General features: G+C 50.1%; 1 protein-coding gene across 2 annotated transcripts in view; it reads right to left on the bottom strand.

Annotated features, from left to right (window-relative positions):
• idh3g (isocitrate dehydrogenase (NAD(+)) 3 non-catalytic subunit gamma) overlaps positions 1 to 17,326 on the bottom strand; it is an 82,915-nt gene that overhangs the window by 2,928 nt on the left and 62,661 nt on the right. For both annotated transcript variants that reach the window (XM_070868997.1, XM_070868998.1), the window contains 2 exons: positions 4,443 to 4,503; positions 3,409 to 3,534 (listed from right to left, as the gene is read on the bottom strand). In XM_070868997.1, coding sequence (XP_070725098.1) covers positions 3,433 to 3,534; positions 4,443 to 4,503 — 163 coding nt within the window. In that variant the 3' untranslated portion in view covers positions 3,409 to 3,432. The remainder of the gene's footprint in view (positions 1 to 3,408; positions 3,535 to 4,442; positions 4,504 to 17,326) is intronic.

Here is a 17,326-nt window from a genome sequence, read left to right as displayed (position 1 = left end):
CTCAGTACCGCCCCTCCGACAGTGCGGCGCTCCCTCAGTACTGCCCCTCCGACAGCGCAGTGCGGCGCTCCCTCAGTACCGCCCCTCCAACAGTGCGGAGCTCCCTCAGTACTGCCCCTCCGACAGCGCAGTGCGGCACTCCCTCAGTACCGCCCCTCCAACAGTGCGGTGCTCCCTCAGTACTGCCCCTCCGACAGCGCAGTGCGGCGCTCCCTCAGTACCGCCCCTCCGACAGCGCAGTGCGGCGCTCCCTCAGTACCGCCCCTCCGACAGTGCGGCGCTGTCTCAGTACTGCCCCTCCGACAGTGCAGTGCGGCGCTCCCTCAATACCGCCCCTCCGACAGCGCAGTGTGGCGCTCCCTCAGTACCGCCCCTCCGACAGCGCAGTGCGGCGCTCCCTCAGTACCGCCCCTCCGACAGTGCGGCACTCCCTCAGTACCGCCCCTCCGACAGCGCTGTGCGGCACTCCCTCAGTACTGCCCCTCCGACAGTGAGGCGCTCCCTCAATACCGCCCCTCCGACAGCGCTGTGCGGCACTCCCTCAGTACCGCCCCTCCGACAGTGAGGCGCTCCCTCAATACCGCCCCTCCGACAGCGCAGTGTGGCACTTCCTCAGTACCGCCCCTCCGACAGTGCGGCGCTCCCTCAGTACTGCCCCTCCGACAGCGCAGTGCGGCGCTCCCTCAGTACCGCCCCTCCGACAGTGCGGCACTCCCTCAGTACCGCCCCTCCGACAGTGCGGCACTCCCTCAGTACCGCCCCTCCGACAGTGCGGCACTCCCTCAGTACCGCCCCTCCGGCACTCCCTCAGTACTGCCCCTCCGACAGTGCGGCACTCCCTCAGTACCGCCCCTCCGACAGTGCGGCTCTCCCTCAGTACCGCCCCTCCGACAGTGCGGCGCTCCCTCAATACCGCCCCTCCGACAGCGCAGTGCGGCGCTCTCTCAGTACTGACACCGGGGGGGGGAGGGGGTGGGTGTCGGGCCTGGTTTATGTGGATCAAGGGTTTGCGGGCTCAGCCCCGGTTCTGGCACACCTCCGCCTCTTGCGCGATCCAAGCCGCAGAAATGACGGCCTACGGCTCGCTGTCCACAGGGCCCAGCACGTCCCGCGGGTAGCGGAGTCAGCCCTTGGCTGCAGGTTACGACCTTACACCTCCCCAGCCCTCACGGGGGAGGTTACAGACAGGGTGAGCTCAGTACTGGCCAACAAGGATCAAGGCGGGGGGGGGAAAAGTGGGCAGCTAACCTGGGGGGGGGGCAAAAGAGGCAACATTTCCGGGACGAGGTGGGAGTGGGACGAGGAGGGGGGAGTGGGACGAGGAGAGGGGCCACGGAGGCAGGGGAGGGGGTGGGAGGGAGTAGATCTGTTATAGCTAGCCCGCAAGACTCAGTACGTCACTAGGAGCAGAACGATTTGTGGGTGTTGAGAAGCTAAAGTATAAATGTAATTCAGGCAGACAGCGCCCTCCTGTGTAAAATGATCCAGAATGGGACCGGCGAGTTTATCAATGGTAAGCAACAGAAACTACGTTAATATTTACACTCCATCCGACCCCTCACTCGCCCCTCCACACTCTTACCCCTCCCAGTAATACCCCTCACACATCCCCAGTATTACCCCTCATACCCCCCCCAGCATTACCCCACACCCCTCCCCCAGTAATACCCCTCACACCTCCCCCAGTAATACCCCTCACACATCCCCAGTATTACCCCTCATACCCCTCCCCGTATTACCCCTCATACCCCTCCCCGTATTACCCCTCATACCCCTCCCCAGTATTACCCTCATACCCCCCCCAGTATTACCCTCATACCCCCCCCCAGTATTACCCTCATACCCCCCCCAGTATTACCCTCATACCCCCCCCCAGTATTACCCCTCACACCTCCCCCAGTATTACCCCTCATACCCCCCCCAGTATTACCCCTCACACCTCCCCCAGTATTACCCCTCATACCCCCCCCAGTATTACCCTCATACCCCCCCCCCAGTATTACCCTCATACCCCCCCCCAGTATTACCCTCATACCCCCCCCCCCAGTATTACCCTCATACCCCCCCCAGTATTACCCTCATACCCCCCCCCAGTATTACCCCTCATACCCCCCCCCAGCATTACCCCACACCCCTCCCCAGTATTACCCTCATACCCCCCCCAGTATTACCCCTCATACCCCCCCCCAGTATTACCCTCATACCCCCCCCCAGTAATACCCCTCACACCTCCCCCAGTAATACCCCTCACACATCCCCAGTATTACCCCTCATACCCCCCCCCCGTATTACCCCTCATACCACTCCCCGTATTACCCCTCATACCCCCCCCAGTATTACCCTCATACCCCCCCCAGTATTACCCTCATACCCCCCGCAGCATTACCCCACACCCCTCCCCCAGTAATACCCCTCACACCTCCCCCAGTAATACCCCTCACACATCCCCAGTATTACCCCTCATACCCCCCCCCAGTATTAACCTCATACCCCCCCCCGTATTACCCCTCATACCCCCCCCAGTATTACCCCTCAGCCAGTATTACCCTCATACCCCCCCAGTATTACCCTCATACCCCCCCAGTATTACCCTCATACCCCCCCAGTATTACCCCTCGTACCCCCCCCCAGTATTACCCCTCATACCCCCCCAGTATTACCCTCATACCCCCCCCAGTATTACCCTCATACCCCCCCCAGTATTACCCCTCGTACCCCCCCCCAGTATTACCCCTCGTACCCCCCCCAGTATTACCCTCATACCCCCCCCAGTATTACCCTCATACCCCCCCCAGTATTACCCTCATACCCCCCCCAGTATTACCCTCATACCCCCCCCTGTATTACCCTCATACCCCCTCCAGTATTACCCTCATACCCCCCCCAGTATTACCCTCATACCCCCCCCAGTATTACCCCTCGTACCTCCCCCAGTATTACCCCTCATACCCCACCCCCAGTATTACCCCTCATACCCCCCCCCAGTATTACCCTCATACCCACCCCAGTATTACCCTCATACCCCCCCAGTATTACCCCTCATACCCCACCCCCAGTATTACCCCTCATACCCCACCCCCAGTATTACCCCTCATACCCCCCCCAGTATTACCCTCATACCCCCCCAGTATTACCCCTCATACCCCCCCCAGTATTACCCCTCATACCCCCCCCAGTATTACCCCTCATACCCCCCCAGTATTACCCCTCATACCCCCCCCAGTATTACCCTCATACCCCCCCCCCAGTATTACCCCTCATACCCCCCCCCAGTATTACCCCTCATACCCCCCCCAGTATTACCCCTCATAATCCCCCCCCAGTATTACCCCTCATACCCCCCCCAGTATTATCCCCTCATACCCCCCCCCCCCCGCAGTATTACCCCTCCTATAGCGCTCCACTTACCCCTCTCCCACTCCGCTCCTGGTTTTACATCACCGATGGTCCGATCCCTCTATTCAGGATCAGGCGGGTTATGGCCTGAACCACGTCCACCGTGGTCCCCATGCCACCAATATCTGGGGTGTGCAGCTACATCAGACAGAGAGAGAGAATACAGGTACAGCACGGGGTTAGATACAGAGTAAAGCTCCCTCTACACTGTCCCATCAAACACTCCCAGGGCAGGTACAGCACGGGGTTAGATACAGAGTAAAGCTCCCTCTACACTGTCCCATCAAACACTCCCAGGGCAGGTACAGGGGGTTAGATACAGAGTAAAGCTCCCTCTACACTGTCCCATCAAACACTCCCAGGGCAGGTACAGCACGGGGTTAGATACAGAGTAAAGCTCCCTCTACACTGCCCCATCCAACACTCCCAGGGCAGGTACAGCACGGGGTTAGATACAGAGTAAAGCTCCCTCTACACTGTCCCCATTAAACACTCCCAGGGCAGGTACAGGGTGTTAGATACAGAGTAAAGCTCGCTCTACACTGTCCCCATTAAACACTCCCAGGGCAGGTACAGCATGGGGTTAGATACAGAGTAAAGCTCCCTCTACACTGTCCCATCAAACACTCCCAGGGCAGGTACAGCATGGAGTTAGATACAGAGTAAAGCTCCCTCTACACTGTCCCGTCAAACACTCCCAGGGCAGGTACACCACGGGGTTAGATCCAGAGTAAAGCTCCCTCTACACTGTCCCAGCAAACACTCCCAGGGCAGGTATGGGGGTGGGGGGTGGGGGAAAGAGAGGGATGAGGGGAGGGAAGCGGGGGAGAGATACGAGGGGGAAATCAGGCACTATATTCTCAGGTTATGGATAGTACAAATCCTGGAGGTACAAGATACCCCAATAGGCCTGACCGTGGTATGGACGCTATGGCGATGGGTAACCAATCACTGGTGCCCGCCCCTCCCTCACCATTCCATCTGTATGGAGAGAGGGAGAGCGAGCAGAGGGCCTTATGAGGCAGAGAATTACAAGTGCCACTTACTCTGTGTTCATTCATGGTCACCATGACAGCGTTTCGGATCACAGTGGCAAACTCATGCAGCCTTGGAGGGAGGGAAAAATAAAGGCGGGTTAGAAGTTGGTTGGCGATTACTAACGGACCTCTCCTGGCATTGCTCAGATGGTGAGAAACATAGAAAATAGGTGCAGGAGTCGGCCATTCGGCCCTTCGAGCCTGCACCACCATTCAATATGATCATGGCTGATCATTCCCTCAGTACCCCATTCCTGCTTTCTCTCCATACCCCTGGATCACTTTAGCCACAAGGGCCACATCTAACTCCCTTTTGAATATATCTAACGAACTGGGCCTCAACAACTTTCTGTGGTAGAGAATTCCACAGGTTCACAATTCTCTGAGTGAAGAAGTTTCTCCTCATCTCGGTCCTAAATGGCTTACCCCTTATCCTTAGATTGTATCCCCTAATTCTGGACTTCCCCAACATCGGGAACATTCTTCCTGCATCTAACCTGTCCAGTCCCGTCAGAATTTTATATGTTTCTATGAGATCCCCTCTCATCCTTCTAAACTCCAGTGTATAAAGGCCCAGTTGATCCAGTCTCTCCTCATATGTCATTCCAACCATCCCGGGAATCAGTCTGGTCAACCTTCGCTGCACTCCCTCAATAGCAAGAATGTCCTTCCTCAGATTAGGAGACCAAAACTGTACACAATATTCCAGGTAAGGGCTCACCAAGGCCCTGTACAACTGCAGTAAGACCTCCCTGCTCCTGTACTCAAATCCTCTCGCTATGAAGGCCAACATACCATTTGCCTTCTTCACCGCCTGCTGTACCTGCATGGCCAACCTTCAATGACTGATGTATCATGACACCCAGGTCTCGTTGCACCTCCCCTTTTCCTAATCTGTCACCATTCAGATAATATTCTGTCTTCATGTTTTTGCCCCCAATGTGGATAACCTCACATTTATCTACATTATACTGCATCTACCATGCATTTGGCCACTCACCTAACCTGTCCAAGTAACCCTGCAGCCTCTTAGCATCCTCCTCACAGCTCACACCGCCACCCAGCTTAGTGTCATCTGCAAACTTGGAGATATCACATTCAATTCCTTCGTTTAAATCATTAATGTATATTGTAAATAGCTGGGGTCCCAGCACTGAACCCTACGGAGGCCAAGGATACACCTCGACCCCCCCTGGCATTGCTCAGATGGTGAGAATACACCTCGACCCCCCCTGGCATTGCTCAGATGGTGAGGATACACCTCGACCCCCGCTGGCATTGCTCAGATGGTGAGGATACACCTCGACGCCCCCCTGGCATTGCTCAGATGAAGCGAGAGCATAATTTGATGCAACTCCATTCCCACCCAGTTCCCACCTCGCTTCCCCACGATGTCAGGAAGCGGGCACTAGGGGAGTGGCGACTCTCCGACACCAAATTCTATCTTCTAAACTCCCCACGAACCCCTCGATTAGATTCCAGTCTGTAACTCACTCCCGGGTATCTGTTATTCTATATATAAACCCCCCCGAACCCCTCGATTAGATTCCAGCCTGTAACTCACTCCCGGGTATCAGTTATTCTATATATAAACCCCTCGAACCCCTTGATTAGATTCCAGCCTGTAACTCACTCCCGGGTATCTGTTATTCTATATATAAACCCCTCGAACCCCTTGATTAGATTCCAGCCTGTAACTCACTCCCGGGTATCGGTTATTCGATATATAAACCCCCGAACCCCTCGATTAGATTCCAGCCTGCAACTCACTCCCGGGTATCTGTTATTCTATATATAAACCCCCCCGAACCCCTCGATTAGATTCCAGCCTGTAACTCACTCCCGGGTATCCGTTATTCAAAATATAAACCCCCCGAACCCCTCAATTAGATCCCAGCCTGTAACTCACTCCCAGGTATCGGTTATTCTATATATAAACCCCCGAACCCCTCAATTAGATTCCAGCCTGTAACTCACTCCCGGGTATCTGTTATTCTATATATAAACCCCCCGAACCCCTCGATTAGATTCCAGCCTGTAACTCACTCCCGGGTATCCGTTATTCTATATATAAACCCCCCGAACCCCTCGATTAGATCCCAGCCTGTAACTCACTCCCAGGTATCGGTTATTCTATATATAAACCCCCGAACCCCTCGATTAGATCCCAGCCTGTAACTCACTCCCAGGTATCGGTTATTCTATATATAAACCCCCGAACCCCTCGATTAGATTCCAGCCTGTAACTCACTCCCGGGTATCTGTTATTCTATATATAAACCCCCCCGAACCCCTCGATTAGATTCCAGCCTGTAACTCACTCCCGGGTATCCGTTATTCAAAATATAAACCCCCCGAACCCCTCAATTAGATCCCAGCCTGTAACTCACTCCCAGGTATCGGTTATTCTATATATAAACCCCCGAACCCCTCAATTAGATTCCAGCCTGTAACTCACTCCCGGGTATCTGTTATTCTATATATAAACCCCCCGAACCCCTCGATTAGATTCCAGCCTGTAACTCACTCCCGGGTATCCGTTATTCTATATATAAACCCCCCGAACCCCTCGATTAGATCCCAGCCTGTAACTCACTCCCAGGTATCGGTTATTCTATATATAAACCCCCGAACCCCTCGATTAGATCCCAGCCTGTAACTCACTCCCAGGTATCGGTTATTCTATATATAAACCCCTGAACCCCTCGATTAGATTCCAGCCTGTAACTCACTCCCGGGTATCTGTTATTCTATATATAAACACCCCGAACCCCTCAATTAGATTCCAGCCTGTAACTCACTCCCGGGTATCGGTTATTCTATATATAAACCCCCCGAACCCCTCGATTAGATTCCAGCCTGTAACTCACTCCCGGGTATCTGTTATTCTATATATAAACCCCCTGAAACCCTCGATTAGATTCCAGTCTGTAACTCACTCCCGGGTATCGGTTATTCGAAATATAAACCCCCCGAACCCCTCGATTAGATTCCAGCCTGTAACTCACTCCCGGGTATCTGTTATTCTATATATAAACCCCCCGAACCCCTCGATTAGATTCCAGCCTGTAACTCACTCCCGGGTATCTGTTATTCTATATATAAACCCCCCGAACCCCTCGACGAGATTCCAGCCTGTAACTCACTCTCGGGTATCTGTTATTCTATATATAAACCCCCCCGAATAGATACCAGCCTGTAACTCACTCCCGGGTATCTGTTATTCTATATATAAACCCCCCGAACCCCTCGATTAGATTCCAGCCTGTAACTCACTCCCGGGTATCCGTTATTCTATATATAAACCCCCCGAACCCCTCGATTAGATTCCAGCCTGTAACTCACTCCCGGGTATCTGTTATTCTATATATAAACCCCCTGAAACCCTCGATTAGATACCAGCCTGTAACTCACTCCCGGGTATCTGTTATTCTATATATAAACCCCCCCGAACCCCTCGATTAGATTCCAGCCTGTAACTCACTCCCGGGTATCAGTTATTCTATATATAAACCCCCGAACCCCTCGATTAGATTCCAGTCTGTAACTCACTCCCGGGTATCTGTTATTCTATATATAAACCCCCGAACCCCTCGATTAGATTCCAGCCTGTAACTCACTCCCGGGTATCTGTTATTCTATATATAAACCCCCCGAACCCCTCAATTAGATTCCAGTCTGTAACTCACTCCCGGGTATCTGTTATTCTATATATAAACCCCCCGAACCCCTCGATTAGATTCCAGCCTGTAACTCACTCCCGGGTATCTGTTATTCTATATATAAACCCCCCGAACCCCTCGACGAGATTCCAGCCTGTAACTCACTCTCGGGTATCGGTTATTCTATATATAAACCCCCCCGAATAGATACCAGCCTGTAACTCACTCCCGGGTATCTGTTATTCTATATATAAACCCCCCGAACCCCTCGATTAGATTCCAGCCTGTAACTCACTCCCGGGTATCCGTTATTCTATATATAAACCCCCCGAACCCCTCGATTGGATTCCAGCCTGTAACTCACTCCCGGGTATCTGTTATTCTATATATAAACCCCCCCGAATAGATCCCAGCCTGTAACTCACTCCCGGGTATCTGTTATTCTATATATAAACCCCCCGAACCCCTCGATTAGATTCCAGCCTGTAACTCACTCCCGGGTATCCGTTATTCTATATATAAACCCCCCGAACCCCTCGATTAGATTCCAGCCTGTAACTCACTCCCGGGTATCGGTTATTCTATATATAAACCCCCCGAACCCCTCGATTAGATTCCAGCCTGTAACTCACTCCCGGGTATCCGTTATTCTATATATAAACCCCCCGAACCCCTCGATTAGATTCCAGCCTGTAACTCACTCCCGGGTATCTGTTATTCTATATATAAACCCCCCCGAACACCCCGATTAGATCCCAGCCTGTAACTCACTCCCGGGTATCTGTTATTCTATATATAAACCCCCCGAACCCCTCGATGAGATTCCAGCCTGTAACTCACTCCCGGGTATCTGTTATTCTATATATAAACCCCCCGAACCCCTCGATTAGATTCCAGCCTGTAACTCACTCCAGGGTATCTGTTATTCTATATATAACCCCCCCCCGAACCCCTCGATTAGATTCCAGCCTGTAACTCACTCCCGGGTATCGGTTATTCTATATATAAACCCCCGAACCCCTCGATTCGATTCCAGCCTATAACTCACTCCCGGGTATCCGTTATTCTATATATAAACCCCCGAACCCCTCGATTAGATTCCAGCCTGTAACTCACTCCCGGGTATCGGTTATTATATATATAAACCCCACCGAACCCCTCGATTAGATTCCAGCCTGTAACTCACTCCTGGGTATCTGATATTCGAGATATAAACCCTCGAACCCCTCGATTAGATTCCAGCCTGTAACTCACTCCCGGGTATCGGTTATTATATATATATAAACCCCTCGAACACCTCGATTAGATTCCAGCCTGTAACTCACTCCCGGGTATCCGTTATTCTATATATAAACCCCCCGAACCCATCGATTAGATCCCAGCCTGTAACTCACTCCCAGGTATCGGTTATTCTATATATAAACCCCCGAACCCCTCGATTAGATTCCAGTCTGTAACTCACTGCCGGGTATCAGTTATTCTATATATAAACCCCGCCGAACCCCTCGATTAGGTTCCAGCCTGTAACTCACTCCCGGGTATCTGTTATTCTATATATAAACCCCCGAACCCCTCGATTAGATTCCAGCCTGTAACTCACTCCCGGGTATCGGTTATTCTATATATAAACCCCCCGAATCCCTCGATTAGATTCCAGCCTGTAACTCACTCCCGGGTATCCGTTATTCTATATATAAACCCCCCGAACCCCTCGATTAGATCCCAGCCTGTAACTCACTCCCGGGTATCTGTTATTCTATATATAAACCCCCCCGAACCCCTCGATTGGATTCCAGCCTGTAACTCACTCCCGGGTAGCGGTTATTCTATATATAAACCCCTCGAACCCCTCGATTAGATCCCAACCTGTAACTCACTCCCGGGTATCTGTTATTCTATATATAAACCCCCCGAACCCCTCGATTAGATTCCAGCCTGTAACTCACTCCAGGGTATCTGTTATTCTATATATAACCCCCCCCGAACCCCTCGATTAGATTCCAGCCTGTAACTCACTCCCGGGTATCGGTTATTCTATATATAAACCCCCGAACCCCTCGATTCGATTCCAGCCTATAACTCACTCCCGGGTATCCGTTATTCTATATATAAACCCCCGAACCCCTCGATTAGATTCCAGCCTGTAACTCACTCCCGGGTATCGGTTATTATATATATAAACCCCACCGAACCCCTCGATTAGATTCCAGCCTGTAACTCACTCCTGGGTATCTGATATTCGAGATATAAACCCTCGAACCCCTCGATTAGATTCCAGCCTGTAACTCACTCCCGGGTATCGGTTATTATATATATATATAAACCCCTCGAACACCTCGATTAGATTCCAGCCTGTAACTCACTCCCGGGTATCCGTTATTCTATATATAAACCCCCCGAACCCATCGATTAGATCCCAGCCTGTAACTCACTCCCAGGTATCGGTTATTCTATATATAAACCCCCGAACCCCTCGATTAGATTCCAGTCTGTAACTCACTGCCGGGTATCAGTTATTCTATATATAAACCCCGCCGAACCCCTCGATTAGGTTCCAGCCTGTAACTCACTCCCGGGTATCTGTTATTCTATATATAAACCCCCGAACCCCTCGATTAGATTCCAGCCTGTAACTCACTCCCGGGTATCGGTTATTCTATATATAAACCCCCCGAATCCCTCGATTAGATTCCAGCCTGTAACTCACTCCCGGGTATCCGTTATTCTATATATAAACCCCCCGAACCCCTCGATTAGATCCCAGCCTGTAACTCACTCCCGGGTATCTGTTATTCTATATATAAACCCCCCCGAACCCCTCGATTGGATTCCAGCCTGTAACTCACTCCCGGGTAGCGGTTATTCTATATATAAACCCCTCGAACCCCTCGATTAGATCCCAACCTGTAACTCACTCCCGGGTATCCGTTATTCTATATATAAACCCCCCGAACCCCTCGATTAGATTCCAGCCTGTAACTCACTCCCGGGTATCTGATATTCTATATATAAACCCCTCGAACCCCTCGATTAGATTCCAGCCTGTAACTCACTCCCGGGTATCCGTTATTCTATATATAAACCCCCCTGAACCCCTCGATTAGATTCCAGCCTGTAACTCACTCCCGGGTATCCGTTATTCTATATATAAACCCCCGAACCCCTCGATTAGATTCCAGTCTGTAACTCACTCCCGGGTAACCGTTATTCTATATATAAACACCCGAACCCCTCGATTAGATTCCAGCCTGTAACTCACTCCCGGGTATCCGTTATTCGATATAAAAAAAAACCGAACCCCTCGATTAGATTCCAGCCTGTAACTCACTCCCAGGTATCGGTTATTCTATATAGAAACCCCCCGAACCCCTCGATCAGATTCCAGCCTGTAACTCACTCCCGGGTATCGGTTATTCTATATATAAACCCCCCCGATTAGATTCCAGCCTGTAACTCACTCCTGGGTATCTGATATTCGAGAAATAAACCCTCGAACCCCTCGATTTGATTCCAGCCTGTAACTCACTCCCGGGTATCGGTTATTCTATATATAAACCCCCCCCGAACCCCTCGATTAGGTGCCAGCCTGTGACTCACTCCCGGGTATCTTCTATTCTATATATAAACCCCCACCGAACCCCTCGATTAGATTCCAGCCTGTAACTCACTCCCGGGTATCGGTTATTCTATATATAAACCCCCCGAACCCCTCGATTAGATTCCAGCCTGTAACTCACTCCCGGGTATCGGTTATTATATATATAAACCCCACCGAACCCCTCGATTAGATTCCAGCCTGTAACTCACTCCTGGGTATCTGATATTCGAGATATAAACCCTCGAACCCCTCGATTAGATTCCAGCCTGTAACTCACTCCCGGGTATCGGTTATTATATATATAAACCCCTCGAACACCTCGATTAGATTCCAGCCTGTAACTCACTCCCGGGTATCCGTTATTCTATATATAAACCCCCCGAACCCATCGATTAGATCCCAGCCTGTAACTCACTCCCAGGTATCGGTTATTCTATATATAAACCCCCGAACCCCTCGATTAGATTCCAGTCTGTAACTCACTGCCGGGTATCAGTTATTCTATATATAAACCCCGCCGAACCCCTCGATTAGGTTCCAGCCTGTAACTCACTCCCGGGTATCTGTTATTCTATATATAAACCCCCGAACCCCTCGATTAGATTCCAGCCTGTAACTCACTCCCGGGTATCGGTTATTCTATATATAAACCCCCCGAATCCCTCGATTAGATCCCAGCCTGTAACTCACTCCCGGGTATCTGTTATTCTATATATAAACCCCCCGAACCCCTCGATTGGATTGCAGCCTGTAACTCACTCCCGGGTAGCGGTTATTCTATATATAAACCCCTCGAACCCCTCGATTAGATTCCAACCTGTAACTCACTCCCGGGTATCCGTTATTCTATATATAAACCCCCTGAAACCCTCGATTAGATTCCAGCCTGTAACTCACTCCCGGGTATCTGTTATTCTATATATAAACCCCCCGAACCCCTCGATTAGATTCCAGCCTGTAACTCACTCCCGGGTATCCGTTATTCTATATATAAACCCCCCGAACCCCTCGATTGGATTCCAGCCTGTAACTCACTCCCGGGTATCTGTTATTCTATATATAAACCCCCCCGAATAGATCCCAGCCTGTAACTCACTCCCGGGTATCTGTTATTCTATATATAAACCCCCCGAACCCCTCGATTAGATTCCAGCCTGTAACTCACTCCCGGGTATCCGTTATTCTATATATAAACCCCCCGAACCCCTCGATTAGATTCCAGCCTGTAACTCACTCCCGGGTATCGGTTATTCTATATATAAACCCCCCGAACCCCTCGATTAGATTCCAGCCTGTAACTCACTCCCGGGTATCCGTTATTCTATATATAAACCCCCCGAACCCCTCGATTAGATTCCAGCCTGTAACTCACTCCCGGGTATCTGTTATTCTATATATAAACCCCCCCGAACACCCCGATTAGATCCCAGCCTGTAACTCACTCCCGGGTATCTGTTATTCTATATATAAACCCCCCGAACCCCTCGATGAGATTCCAGCCTGTAACTCACTCCCGGGTATCTGTTATTCTATATATAAACCCCCCGAACCCCTCGATTAGATTCCAGCCTGTAACTCACTCCAGGGTATCTGTTATTCTATATATAACCCCCCCCCGAACCCCTCGATTAGATTCCAGCCTGTAACTCACTCCCGGGTATCGGTTATTCTATATATAAACCCCCGAACCCCTCGATTCGATTCCAGCCTATAACTCACTCCCGGGTATCCGTTATTCTATATATAAACCCCCGAACCCCTCGATTAGATTCCAGCCTGTAACTCACTCCCGGGTATCGGTTATTATATATATAAACCCCACCGAACCCCTCGATTAGATTCCAGCCTGTAACTCACTCCTGGGTATCTGATATTCGAGATATAAACCCTCGAACCCCTCGATTAGATTCCAGCCTGTAACTCACTCCCGGGTATCGGTTATTATATATATATAAACCCCTCGAACACCTCGATTAGATTCCAGCCTGTAACTCACTCCCGGGTATCCGTTATTCTATATATAAACCCCCCGAACCCATCGATTAGATCCCAGCCTGTAACTCACTCCCAGGTATCGGTTATTCTATATATAAACCCCCGAACCCCTCGATTAGATTCCAGTCTGTAACTCACTGCCGGGTATCAGTTATTCTATATATAAACCCCGCCGAACCCCTCGATTAGGTTCCAGCCTGTAACTCACTCCCGGGTATCTGTTATTCTATATATAAACCCCCGAACCCCTCGATTAGATTCCAGCCTGTAACTCACTCCCGGGTATCGGTTATTCTATATATAAACCCCCCGAATCCCTCGATTAGATTCCAGCCTGTAACTCACTCCCGGGTATCCGTTATTCTATATATAAACCCCCCGAACCCCTCGATTAGATCCCAGCCTGTAACTCACTCCCGGGTATCTGTTATTCTATATATAAACCCCCCCGAACCCCTCGATTGGATTCCAGCCTGTAACTCACTCCCGGGTAGCGGTTATTCTATATATAAACCCCTCGAACCCCTCGATTAGATCCCAACCTGTAACTCACTCCCGGGTATCTGTTATTCTATATATAAACCCCCCGAACCCCTCGATTAGATTCCAGCCTGTAACTCACTCCAGGGTATCTGTTATTCTATATATAACCCCCCCCGAACCCCTCGATTAGATTCCAGCCTGTAACTCACTCCCGGGTATCGGTTATTCTATATATAAACCCCCGAACCCCTCGATTCGATTCCAGCCTATAACTCACTCCCGGGTATCCGTTATTCTATATATAAACCCCCGAACCCCTCGATTAGATTCCAGCCTGTAACTCACTCCCGGGTATCGGTTATTATATATATAAACCCCACCGAACCCCTCGATTAGATTCCAGCCTGTAACTCACTCCTGGGTATCTGATATTCGAGATATAAACCCTCGAACCCCTCGATTAGATTCCAGCCTGTAACTCACTCCCGGGTATCGGTTATTATATATATATATAAACCCCTCGAACACCTCGATTAGATTCCAGCCTGTAACTCACTCCCGGGTATCCGTTATTCTATATATAAACCCCCCGAACCCATCGATTAGATCCCAGCCTGTAACTCACTCCCAGGTATCGGTTATTCTATATATAAACCCCCGAACCCCTCGATTAGATTCCAGTCTGTAACTCACTGCCGGGTATCAGTTATTCTATATATAAACCCCGCCGAACCCCTCGATTAGGTTCCAGCCTGTAACTCACTCCCGGGTATCTGTTATTCTATATATAAACCCCCGAACCCCTCGATTAGATTCCAGCCTGTAACTCACTCCCGGGTATCGGTTATTCTATATATAAACCCCCCGAATCCCTCGATTAGATTCCAGCCTGTAACTCACTCCCGGGTATCCGTTATTCTATATATAAACCCCCCGAACCCCTCGATTAGATCCCAGCCTGTAACTCACTCCCGGGTATCTGTTATTCTATATATAAACCCCCCCGAACCCCTCGATTGGACTCCAGCCTGTAACTCACTCCCGGGTAGCGGTTATTCTATATATAAACCCCTCGAACCCCTCGATTAGATCCCAACCTGTAACTCACTCCCGGGTATCCGTTATTCTATATATAAACCCCCCGAACCCCTCGATTAGATTCCAGCCTGTAACTCACTCCCGGGTATCTGATATTCTATATATAAACCCCTCGAACCCCTCGATTAGATTCCAGCCTGTAACTCACTCCCGGGTATCCGTTATTCTATATATAAACCCCCCTGAACCCCTCGATTAGATTCCAGCCTGTAACTCACTCCCGGGTATCCGTTATTCTATATATAAACCCCCGAACCCCTCGATTAGATTCCAGTCTGTAACTCACTCCCGGGTAACCGTTATTCTATATATAAACACCCGAACCCCTCGATTAGATTCCAGCCTGTAACTCACTCCCGGGTATCCGTTATTCGATATAAAAAAAAACCGAACCCCTCGATTAGATTCCAGCCTGTAACTCACTCCCAGGTATCGGTTATTCTATATAGAAACCCCCCGAACCCCTCGATCAGATTCCAGCCTGTAACTCACTCCCGGGTATCGGTTATTCTATATATAAACCCCCCCGATTAGATTCCAGCCTGTAACTCACTCCTGGGTATCTGATATTCGAGAAATAAACCCTCGAACCCCTCGATTTGATTCCAGCCTGTAACTCACTCCCGGGTATCGGTTATTCTATATATAAACCCCCCCCGAACCCCTCGATTAGGTGCCAGCCTGTGACTCACTCCCGGGTATCTTCTATTCTATATATAAACCCCCACCGAACCCCTCGATTAGATTCCAGCCTGTAACTCACTCCCGGGTATCGGTTATTCTATATATAAACCCCCCGAACCCCTCGATTAGATTCCAGCCTGTAACTCACTCCCGGGTATCGGTTATTATATATATAAACCCCACCGAACCCCTCGATTAGATTCCAGCCTGTAACTCACTCCTGGGTATCTGATATTCGAGATATAAACCCTCGAACCCCTCGATTAGATTCCAGCCTGTAACTCACTCCCGGGTATCGGTTATTATATATATAAACCCCTCGAACACCTCGATTAGATTCCAGCCTGTAACTCACTCCCGGGTATCCGTTATTCTATATATAAACCCCCCGAACCCATCGATTAGATCCCAGCCTGTAACTCACTCCCAGGTATCGGTTATTCTATATATAAACCCCCGAACCCCTCGATTAGATTCCAGTCTGTAACTCACTGCCGGGTATCAGTTATTCTATATATAAACCCCGCCGAACCCCTCGATTAGGTTCCAGCCTGTAACTCACTCCCGGGTATCTGTTATTCTATATATAAACCCCCGAACCCCTCGATTAGATTCCAGCCTGTAACTCACTCCCGGGTATCGGTTATTCTATATATAAACCCCCCGAATCCCTCGATTAGATCCCAGCCTGTAACTCACTCCCGGGTATCTGTTATTCTATATATAAACCCCCCGAACCCCTCGATTGGATTGCAGCCTGTAACTCACTCCCGGGTAGCGGTTATTCTATATATAAACCCCTCGAACCCCTCGATTAGATTCCAACCTGTAACTCACTCCCGGGTATCCGTTATTCTATATATAAACCCCCTGAAACCCTCGATTAGATTCCAGCCTGTAACTCACTCCCGGGTATCCGTTATTCTATATATAAACCCCCCTGAACCCCTCGATTAGATTCCAGCCTGTAACTCACTCCCGGGTATCCGTTATTCTATATATAAACCCCCGAACCCCTCGAATAGATTCCAGTCTGTAACTCACTCCCGGGTAACCGTTATTCTATATATAAACCCCTGAACCCCTCGATTAGATTCCAGCCTGTAACTCACTCCCGGGTATCCGTTATTCTATATATAAACCCTCGATCAGATTCCAGCCTGTAACTCACTCCCGGGTATCCGTTATTCTATATATAAAACCCCCCGAACCCCGCGATTAGATTCCAGCCTGTAACTCACTCCCGGGTATCTGTTATTCTATATATAAACCCCCCCGAACCCCTCGATTAGATTCCAGCCTGTAACTCACTCCCGGGTATCCGTTTTTCGATATAAAAAAAAACCGAACCCCTCGATTAGATTCCAGCCTGT

This window comes from Pristiophorus japonicus, chromosome 32, assembly GCF_044704955.1.
Source record: "Pristiophorus japonicus isolate sPriJap1 chromosome 32, sPriJap1.hap1, whole genome shotgun sequence".
Lineage (NCBI taxonomy): Eukaryota > Metazoa > Chordata > Chondrichthyes > Pristiophoridae > Pristiophorus > Pristiophorus japonicus.
This window is presented reverse-complemented; position numbering and strand designations above follow the sequence as displayed.